Source organism: Cajanus cajan, chromosome 4 (assembly GCF_000230855.2).
Source record: "Cajanus cajan strain Asha chromosome 4, NIPB_CcT2T_4, whole genome shotgun sequence".
NCBI classification, from domain to species: domain Eukaryota; kingdom Viridiplantae; phylum Streptophyta; class Magnoliopsida; order Fabales; family Fabaceae; genus Cajanus; species Cajanus cajan.
In genome coordinates, this window is record NC_138520.1 from 74,588,636 (window position 1) to 74,600,448 (window position 11,813).

Sequence of the window (11,813 nt, forward strand, 5' to 3'; positions counted from 1 at the left end):
CACATTCAAATAATATATCTTTCCTATAAATGACTCAATCGATGACTAATCCTTACTATTAAATGTATTATTTTATAAAAAGAACATTATCAATGAAATATTAGTAACACTCTCTCTCATAAATATTTATTGTAAATTTTAGAAAACACATAAAGCTCTTAAATAAATATGTTAAATAAGCCGCCCTAATTGAAAGTTTTGAAAAGTTGATTTGAATGTGAGGAAAATGATAAGCAGAAGAAGTTATCGCCGATCTGCTTATTTATTTCTACAGTTTCAGCAAGTTGCTCCATCTGATAAAAAGTAAAGCTTTTCGCTTTTGATAACCCATTTCTCGTTAAAATAATGTAAGACGTACGCCAATTGAATAGGGTCACATTTCATGCATATACTATACTTATATGCCAATTTAGACACAAAAATTAACGTAAGCGAAAATGACTTGTGTTTGGTTTTAATTTCCTGCATGACACTGACTAATTAACCGTGTCACGCTCAAACCTTTGACTAAAGTTCTCAAATTCGAGAGAAGAAAAGCTAAAAATAAAGACAGCAAATGAAAAGGAAAGTGATAATGAATTAGGAAAACTTGGTCACTTATAGAACTGAAAGTTGGTATCAATTATTTTAATTGATATTTTTTTTATCTTTATTCCCTAATCCTATTAACATATTACACATCGCAGTACTACCACTTAGCCTATTAAATAGAGATTAATCTAACTCAAAATTGTAATTGTTACTAATTTGAATATTTTCACTTACGATAAAAATAAAATAATTTTTTTTAATAAATCGTTTTTATAACATATAAGTACAGGGTGTCTAATCATCATGTTAACGTATAAAATTAATCTAAAAATAATTTGATTTATCTTTATATATATATATATATATATATATATATATATATAAGTAATCAATTCAAAGCTTCTATTTTATCATAAATGATAAATAAATCAAACTAATTTAGTTTAAGTGAACTCTAGATTTTGGGTGGAAAGTTTTTTTATCGATCAGCACAACCTTAATTTGTATATTAATTGATACTAAATTAATGATAAGTTTGATTACAATTTTTAGATGCTGTGATTATTGTTCTCCAATCAAAATTAAAATTTTATCGTATAATATGTGTAAATATGTATATTAATAAAATTTACAATAAATATAACTACATATTACAAAAGTAAAACTATCGAAAATAGTATTATCACTTCTTAATGAATTGAAATTAAATTTTGTCTCATTTTAGATAAAATAAAAAAATATTGGTAACTATTACTCTTGTAGCATTCCAACACACGTTTTAACATTGTCGTACGCAACTTGTTTAACTGCGATCCAGCTCATAGTATGGTGTGCTCCGAGGACATTCCAGTTCGACGCCAAAGGTGCAAGCTGCACCCCAACAATATATTGCATGCTTGGGCTGCACAAGTGGCAAATTTAGGAAGCATTCCAAAATAGGTTTTTCGTATAACTTTCTCCCAGCAATGCTCTTGCTTGTTTCTTCAGTTACTGCTACCCTGGACTTTTAATTATATATAAAGACATACATAAGCCCCTTACTCATACGTAACTTGCACCATATTTCCTTCCTCTAATTAGGCCATTTTATTGAAATATAACTCAACAGGTCGTTTACATAAATATAAATAACCCCAACTATTTCTATATAAACTAAATGATATTATGTGTAAATAATCCTAAATAAAATATATATATATAACTGTATGCTTCAAAGTTCAACTGGGTTCCTCTTATAACCCTAGCTAATTAACTCTTGATTTAAATTTAAATTTTATTTCAAAGATACTCATTCAATTAGAAAAAGAAATGAATAACTGCTGTCTCATTAGTAAACTTCACAATAAATTAAGAGTAAAAGAAAATCAGTGACTAGTAATACAATAAAAGTGAGTCCAGGTTTCTTATAATTATGACAAAAAATACTCTCATTTTTTATTTATGAGTAAATTACACCAACATTTTTTTGAGTTTTTTGAAATTGAATAAACACCTTATACTTTTTTACTCCGTGCGGTAACATCTCCTTAGACATTCTTCTAAATTATTTTTAAAATATTACATTGTAATTGATGACAGAAATTATTGTAAACATTAAAATAATAAAGGATGTTAATGTTTATTGTAAACTTGGAGATAGTCCATATTTGCATTGACCTTAAACTATTAATATTAAAGAAATTGGATGGAGGGAATAGATTTTTTCTAATTTATTTCTCACTGCTCATATAATAAATAGTTAAGTCCTCTCTATTTTTCATAATAAATGTCAAAAATTAATAAATAGATAAAAATAATAATTTTACAAAATTAGTATTGTTATTAATTTTTATTAGAAGCGGTGCAACATAATAAATTTTTATAAAATATTATTAGAAATACTAAGGTAGGTATATATATTTTTTGTCATAATTATAGGAAACGCATTCTTAATTTATTATGAAATATTGATTAATGAGACACTCATGGCCAATGTTAGTGGATGTATCTATTATCTTATTAAAAATATAAATCATAATTATTGATAAAAAAAAATCCCATAAAACACGAGTGTCTACAAATATAAGAACTACTTAAAGCATTTAATTTTGAGTATTTTTAAATAATTTAAATTTATTTAAGTTAATTTACTTGACTACTTTAATTAATATTATGAATGAATTATTTATTTTGTTTTATATAAAGGACTATAGTATTTAACAATAAAGTTGTCATTAATTAAAAAATATGATAATTATAATTTAAAAAAGAATGTATGAAATTGATTAATTAAAACTAATTCTACATCAACATTAATATTATATATGTACAAGTGTATAGACAGATATACATGTTACTTTTGTATTGAGGCTTCTTTTTCTCTTCTTTTTAAATTCTACATCGAAACTCATGGTTATCCTTTAGAATATTTTATGCTAGGGCTTTGATTATGTTTTAATGAAATTCGTCTACCATTTACCAAAAGAAAATGTATAGATAGATATACTTGTAAATTAAGGTAATAATATGTAGATTCACGTATGTTTCAAATATGTAACTATGTGACAACTTGTCTAATTAGAGTACACCTAAAACGTGATACTCTATCAAATTCGTGGTGATTGTGATATGTTATCAGTAATTGATATGTATCCAACTGTATCACGCTTCTTCCAAATTTTTCCTGTGAAAATGGCAAGAGTCAAGACAACATCTTTAATTTATCAGTCACTTTTTACGTGTAAATCCTACCCATTAAATCTACACCCAACTTCTATATATACATGCCCCAAGCTTCATATTTGCTCATACCTGCATACGCTTACATATGATATATCTCTTCTTGTTATATCAAACTTGATCATTTATTCAAAATCTCTTCAATTCTTCCTATCGTTCAGTTTTTCGATCATCTTGCAAGATTAGTCCCAATAATAATGGGGTGTTTGTATTTTCTTAAAAAGGTAACTTAATTTACTGGTTTTTTTTTTTCAAGCTTTCTTTTATAGTGCTAGATAAAGTTTTAAAGGGGAGGGCATCCTCATCGGTTTATTCTTCTAGTTGGTGTTTATTTATCTTCATCTTTGTTCTTCCCAATCTTTTGCTTTTCTTTAATACACACAAGAATGGGAATTGAGAAAGCTCTACGATTTCTAAAACAACTAAATGATGTAATCATTTAAAGGTTTCTTTTTTTTTTTCTTTCTTTTTTTCGGAGTTATTCAATCACTATTAGAGTCTTACCTTGACAATTAATGCCGACCTCAAGTGATATTTTTTTATTGTTTGTTACTAAATAAAACTATAAGAAAATTAACTTGTAATGCTAAATTAAGAGCATATTTTAATACAATTCTAAAAGGATTTTTAAAAACTTTTTTATTAGAAAATCTAATTTATTTTTAATAAAAAAATTCTTAAAATTCCTTTTAAACTATATTCAAACATACTTTAAAATTGTCACTAAAAACTAAAAAGTTGTAACTAAATGTCTTTTTTACATTCACAAAATATTCATTATGTAAGTCGTATAACAATGGTTATTTAGATTTTATCTATAATAAATAGTTATAAGTATAAATATTTAAATTTATCTACATTAAATATTCAATAGATAGAAGTAGTTTTTATTTTACCAACAATCATCATGTTTAAAAGAAAAAACATGTGTATGTATAATTCATTTAATTTGCTTGTAGTAAAAAAAATAATTTTAATTAGAAAATATTTTTAAAATAATCTAAAGAACGATATCTCAATTTTGTCACTTCAAGAATCTGGATTAATATAATGGCACGTGTACCACTCTGTGAGTGCCACATTTGTAGTTATAATGTTGGACGTTTTTGCTTTTATGCGTATTACAGTCATGATACTTACATGAGCAGCGTGGTGAAATGATTTGTCAATTAAAAAAGAAAAGGTGACATATATATATATATATATATATATATATATATATATATATATATATATATATATATATATATATATATATATATATATATATATATATATATTCAAAAGCATACGATAATTATACAAATTGTTTTCTATTTTTCTTCATTATATATCATGTTTTTATTCTCATCTCTCTTTATTTATATAAATTGTTGTGCATATTTATTGTATGGATATAATTTCTCTTAAAATATCAAACTAACCAATACGTATCGGTGCCTCGTGATCTTGCCTTTCCAAAATATTCAAACACCGTCACTTGTGAATGAGACAATTAATATATATAACCTGTTTATTTTAATATTTATTTTAGAAAATAAAATAAAATAAAAAATAATAGAGTGAGTAATTTATAAAAGAAAAATGATAGTTATTAATTGAATTTAATTTAGTTTTTTTTACTAATAAGATGATACAATGATCAATTAAATATATAAAAAAAAGTGATTACTAAAAGGAATATATTAATATAAATTAGTATAGATAATCTATTTATACAGTTTTAATTTGTGCCTGAACAATTGATCGATCTTTGAATCTTGTTGGCTCGCACACCTGTGCAACACTCCTTTCAATCAGATATTTTTGGTGGCAGTATCGCGATCATGGATATTGGTTATATATGACTTCATAACATGTTTTATTAAAACTGTTATTTACTTCCCTGCTTAATTTATTGAACATGTCCCAAAAGAGACGGAGGAAATGCAAAAGATGAATAGAACATGTTCCAATAATGCATTTCCTTTCAAATAACCACAGAAATATTACTCGTCCCGTTCTCTCCAACACGGTGGCTTGGTAAAAATACTTTTATAATAGTATTATTTTAAAATTATATATCTATTATATTTTTAATATAGTAATAGTGTATAAAAATTAAACTCAAAATAAATTCATGTTATGCAGGTTAATTTTAATTATTGATTTTGTTTTTATTACCGAATATTTCAGGACATAACGGAAGAAAAGGTTAATAAGGAGCAGGAGGTTTGCACGTTGGATGGAGCTATTGATAGCCGTGGTCGTCCTGCAGTCCGAGAGAGAACTGGAAATTGGGTTGCTGGGATTTTGATTTTAGGTACTCACTCCTCTCTTCAACTTCAACTTATGATTAAACCAAATTTTAACATACACGAATTGTCTTTTTTTATTTTTTTGTTTTCTTAAAAGTAATAATTACTCCTTGATAATATGAAAGTTATCAATACATACACTGCATGAGTTAAAATAGTAGTAACGTGTGTATATATGTAAGTATATCAAATATTAATTTGATGAAAAGTAGTTAAAAATTAGAATTGAATCAATAATCATGTATATATATTTAATTACTTATTTGTGTATATGTAGTGAATCAAGGGCTTGCGACATTGGCATTCTTTGGGGTAGGAGTGAATTTAGTACTATTTTTGACGAGAGTGATGGGTCAAGAGAATGCTGAAGCAGCCAACAATGTGAGCAAGTGGACAGGCACAGTTTACATCTTCTCTCTTCTTGGAGCTTTCCTCAGTGACTCTTACTGGGGAAGGTATATCACCTGTGCCATCTTCCAACTCATATTTGTTATTGTAAGTTATACTCATTGTACATACAAAAAGTAGCATATCTATCTAATCATCTAACTTTTTGACTAATTTGATTCAATGTTAACTCATATACTATATATCGGATTTATTCATGTCTATGGTTGAGACAAATTTAAAAAGAAAGAATTTAATGATTCTAAAAGACAAATATAACTTGACTCACAAATACCTAGCTCTAATGATCTATAATGTCAACATTGGTAGAGTGATAATGGTCAGTGGTGGAATAAGACATTAATTGTGCCAATGGATATGTGATATGCTTTCAAATTTCTAAGTATACATCTGGCCACCTTTAGGACCTACCGAAAGGATATAAATATCGTCATGTGTTCTTTTGTTTGTGGGAATGTTCATTCTATTTTGATGTTGATAAGAAAACATATTTTATTAAGAAAAAAAAAATTCTATGAGAAGTTCACTTAATAAAATTATATGACAATTTTGTATGAGTGGAGACTAGTTATTTTCTGAATAATTTATAATAAAGTCATTTCACTCAACTCTTAATAATTCTTAATATTTATTAAATTTTAATAATCTAATAGTTAAATATTTTGATAATTTCTTAATGATCATATACTAAATTTTATTTAAATCGGGCATTTGTAGATAAGTAATCTTGTAATTAGCATTTACTTATATTTTATAAAAGTATATTATGCATTAAAGTATTAGATAGCTTTCAAAATTTGTAAATTAGATTTATTTAATAAGAAGTTAATTTAACGATTAAATGGTTGAAATTTAATGTATATCATGAATTATTGAGAGATGTAGTAACTTTACATTATTCTAAAAATAACTTGATCTCCACCTATTTTATATTTATTTTTATTTGTAAACATTAATTTTAGTTAGGAATTTATCCAAAGTTTGGAAATATTTATAAAGCAAGTAAACATAAAATTCCTTATCATTTAAATTTTTTCTTCTTCTATGTTTTAATATGTTGTTTATAGTTATAATACATAAATGAAAAAGTAATTAATTTTGACATTATAATTAAATAATGTTGACAATTTTTTAGCATGTCTTTTTTATTTATTTTATTAATTACTTTGATATTTCATATATCATTGTTTCTCTCCTTTTTTTATGTAAGGATTTAATTGAGAAAAAAGTTATTAATATTATTCTTGGAATTTTAAAATAAAAGTTAAATAGAAGAAAAAATTTAAAAGGTGATAAATAATAATAATAATAATAATAATAATAATCAATAAATCTAGTTCCCTTAAAACTAGCAAATTTCATATAACCCAATTTAATTTATTTTTCATTAGTTTTCTTGATAACAAAATTTATAATATAAGGACAAATTTTCAATTTATAGCATATTGAACTTAATATTCATATTGCTTATATTATCACTATGATGATTTGGTATTCATGAGTGTTGATGTTAACTCTACGTGTAACAGGGTTTGGTGTCATTATCAATATCATCTTACATATTCCTATTGAAGCCTAGTGGTTGTGGTGATAAAGATTTACCATGTGGATCACATCCATCATACCAAATGGTTTTATTCTACGTCTCCATATATCTAATAGCACTAGGAAATGGAGGATATCAACCCAACATTGCCACATTTGGAGCTGATCAATTTGACGAAGGTGATCCCAGGGAACAACATTCAAAAATAGTGTTTTTTAGCTATTTTTATTTGGCTTTGAACCTTGGCTCACTCTTCTCCAACACCATATTGAATTATTTTGAGGATGAGGGATTATGGACTTTGGGATTCTGGGCATCAGCTGGCTCTGCTACTTTGGCATTGGTTTTGTTTCTTTGTGGCACACCAAGGTATAGATACTTTAAGCCTAGTGGAAACCCTCTTCCTAGATTTTGCCAAGTTTTTGTGTCCGCTACAAGAAAATGGAAGGTCAAGGTGCTACAAGATGATAAACTTTACGATGCTGAAGAATTCTCTGCCAGTGAAGGGAGAAAAATGCTCCACACCGAAGGATTTAGGTATGCATATAACTATCTCCACATACACTTGGTTTTGTTTTTACTAGTTATTCCTTTAGAAGCATTTTAACAAATTTAAACAATAATTTTTGTTTTTAGAGAATTAGTATATGTTAGCAACTCACTGATGTAACTTACATTGATTTTGTAGGTTCTTAGACAAAGCAGCATTTATCACATCAGAAAATCTTAAACAAATGGAAGAGAATAAGTGCAGTCCATGGTGTCTATCCACTGTGACACAAGTAGAAGAAGTGAAATGCATTCTAAGACTACTCCCAATTTGGCTATGCACCATATTGTACTCGGTTGTTTTTGCTCAAATGGCATCACTTTTTGTGGAGCAAGGTGATGCCATGGACACTAGAATTTCGGCTTTCCACATTCCTCCAGCAAGCATGTCTACCTTTGACATCCTAAGTGTGGCAGCTTTCATCTTCATTTATAGGAGAGTTCTTGACCCTCTTGTGGCCAGAACAATGAAATCCAAAGGACTGACAGAGCTTCAGAGGATGGGAATTGGCCTAGTCCTAGCTATTATGGCCATGGTTTCAGCAGGGTTGGTAGAGCACTTTAGGCTGAAGTATGCAATAGAAGATTGCAATGATTGTGAAGGGTCTAGTTCATTGTCCATATTTTGGCAAGTACCACAATATGTGCTAGTGGGAGCATCAGAGGTCTTCATGTATGTGGGTCAACTAGAGTTCTTCAATAGACAAACACCTGATGGATTAAAGAGTTTTGGTAGTGCACTTTGTATGACTTCAATATCATTGGGAAATTATGTTAGTAGCTTGCTCGTTGCAATTGTGATGAAGATCTCTGCCAGAGGTGAGATGCCAGGGTGGATCCCAGGGAACTTGAATAAAGGGCATTTGGACAGGTTTTACTTTCTCTTAGCAGCACTCACCACAGCTGATCTAGTAATATATTTAGCAATAGCTAAGTGGTATAAGTATGTCAAATTTCAAGGAGACACTCAGAAGGACATCAACAAACAAGACCCTCAACTCCAAGTCTAGAGAAATTAAATTACAGGGTATAATCTATGTACTATTTGCTGTGACACTAGAGAAATTCATTTTTGCATTTCGCCTAGTAGAGCAAAGAAACTACGAATTGTTTGTTGTGTTGGTGCATTTACAAATAAATTTGTATTATTATATTACAAAGTATATTTGTTTCGGTGCATATGTTGCATCTCCATGAATTTTTAAGCTCGTCTATCTTCAACTAGTATACCTATATTATATATATATATATATATATATATAGTTTGTATCATCAATCATCTCTTTCCAAAACAAATATTCATATAAATAATTTTATATTTGTATAATGTATGAACAAAGACTAACGATGCAATTAGATCTTCTTTTCTTGGAAATTATGATGGAGCTTCTGGTTAATTGAGATACTTATCAAAATATTTTAACACTCAAATTAGTTGATGCTCGAACAAAGTGATGGTATGTAAAATAATGCATACGTAAAATTCGTGTTTATAAAACTCATAGGCGGATAAGTCACATATATGTGACGTAATTTGATCCACCCACACATCTAACTAACCAAAAATATAGAGAGTAGCTCTAAAAGAAAGCTAGTATGATTTTGGAAGACTCGTTATAAACATATATTTCATTATAGCTTATTTTTATTATATTTTTTCTATCACTTTTTAAATATTTCATCATATCATAGTTATTATTTTCTTTTATCTTTCAATTTCTTTACTCCCTTTCACCTCAATCCACCCCCAAATTGGTACAGATGTTTATAATTTTTCATTTTAGAATACACTTTAATCGGTGTGGTCTAAATCCGAGTCACGTGTTTAATTATCTGACCCATAAAAGTACTTTGGGCCTAGATATCCTTGTTGGGTCCAGTACATATGTTGATACTTAATTTTTCCAGACAATTATAGTACATAAATCAAATAATAACATATTTTAATAGATACAGAAACACTATCTTTATACCATATTTAAAATTCCGATTATTACCTCTTCATCGCTGTAACAAAATCCTTGTTCTGTCTTATTATGTTTTAAGACATCTCCAACCATGATTCTAGGCTTCTTAAGAATAAGAATATGTTGAAATATAAATGTTTACCCTGTTAGTTTTTGTCGATCGTGGCTGTATGGAACTTAAGTAGCGGCTATGAGACTCTGCCTTATCGAACACTGTATGGAACTTAAGTAGCGGCTATGAGGCCACACCTGATATTCTACAGCTTTTTGTTATATTTTTTCTTACTTATATTATTTTTGTTTGATGTTGACTTATTTTGAATGAGTATGTTAATTTGTTTTGAATTGTCTAATATTTCTTCCTCGTATTTTATTTATCAGGTTATCCAATTATAAAAATTATTTAAACAAATAATTAAAAATTGTATCTATATGGTTATACAAAAAAAAAAAGTACATTTATATCGACATTTTATTTAACAAGTTATTTGACTCTTAAAAATTATTGAATTATTCATCAAAAATAAATTAAGTATATAATAAAAAACTACGTTTTGTGAAAGATAATTTTGTCAAAAAAAATAAAATAAAGCAAGCAGTCTGAAGAGAAGGGGGAAAAACAGCGTAAATAGCATACCCCACAAATTTAACCAAAAAAGTATAGTGTACTGTAGTTAGAAAGAAGAAATAAAAAAAAAAGGGCCCAAATATATGAACAAAGAACAGTTGTAGAGAAAATTTAAGGCCCAAATTGAATTTAAAGGGCTGAACTAGAGCGTGTGGGAGAATCCATAAGGCCACAAATTAGCTCCAATCCATCACTCGTGGAATTTGGGCAGTGGCATGGCATCAAATTTCAGTTTACTACGTCATACATAAAAGAGGAGATATTAGTAATATATTTATTTAAAATATATCTTAACTTATGATTTTGTATGATATGAAATATCTACGTTAGAAATTTTTTAGAATAAGCTAAGTCATGTCTTCAATCAAGGAAAACTTAATTATTATTATGACACGAGTTTTGTCTACGCATGCTATAATAGAGGCTCCGACGCAAGCATATTAATGATATTGTGCAAGGATGAGGTGAGTATTTGATTTGATATCTGTTGTTTGGGTGTTAGCGGAAGAACAGAAATGATACTATTTTTAAGAAAAGTCAGAATTGGTGGAGGTTAAATATTACTCGTCTCACACTGGATAAATGATATAAAAGTGCAAAACATGTCCCACTATCATGTTGTTGTTGTTTTTAGAGTGGGTCACCTACCTATATATATATATATATATATATATATATATATAGCTGATGAATAATGTTAATGAGTGATAATGTAGGGAATATATGAAAGAGTGGTTTAATTTCTTCTCCAATTACAAGAAATGTACTATTGTATTTTCTTTTGTTTCTTTTCTTGCCTACCGAACCACTTGTGTTAAAGTCAGTGAATTAATAATTAAAAAAATTAGCTTGTTCAAAAAACAAATAATATAAAAAAATTATAAATTAATAATAATAGAATAAATTATATCTTTATAAGGAAATTATTAAAAAATAATTGATAAATTGTAACAATGCAATAAATCACTAAGCGTATTATAATTTAGTTATTATGTAAAAGAATAGAGTAACAATAATTTAGGAACAATTTAGGATTATCATGTAATAGTTATTAGGCATGGCAACGGGGCACGGCGGGAGCGGGTTTTACGTTCCCCGCCTCCGTCCCCGCAAATTTAAATCGCCCCGCCCCCGATACCCGCCGGGGGTAAAATCTGGGTCCCCATCCC

At 27.9% G+C, this 11,813-nt stretch overlaps 1 protein-coding gene across 1 annotated transcript; it reads left to right on the top strand.

Annotated features, from left to right (window-relative positions):
• Nucleotides 1-3,308: 3,308 nt before the first annotated feature.
• LOC109801813 (protein NRT1/ PTR FAMILY 7.3) lies at nucleotides 3,309-9,247 on the top strand. The gene is made up of 5 exons (XM_020362940.2): nucleotides 3,309-3,473; nucleotides 5,425-5,551; nucleotides 5,824-6,041; nucleotides 7,484-8,037; nucleotides 8,189-9,247. Exons 1-5 carry the CDS (start codon nucleotides 3,447-3,449, stop codon nucleotides 9,057-9,059), a joined length of 1,797 nt encoding a protein of 598 aa, XP_020218529.1. The 5' UTR covers nucleotides 3,309-3,446; the 3' UTR covers nucleotides 9,060-9,247.
• The last annotated feature ends 2,566 nt before the right edge of the window (nucleotides 9,248-11,813 follow it).

Coding starts and splice junctions, on each gene's coding strand:
- LOC109801813 (XM_020362940.2), top strand. CDS start 3,447: ATGGGGTGTTTGTATTTTCTTAAAAAG. Junction 5,552..5,823: donor TGCTGGGATTTTGATTTTAG/GTACTCACTCCT, acceptor GTGTATATGTAG/TGAATCAAGGGCTTGCGACA. Junction 6,042..7,483: donor TCCAACTCATATTTGTTATT/GTAAGTTATACT, acceptor TACGTGTAACAG/GGTTTGGTGTCATTATCAAT.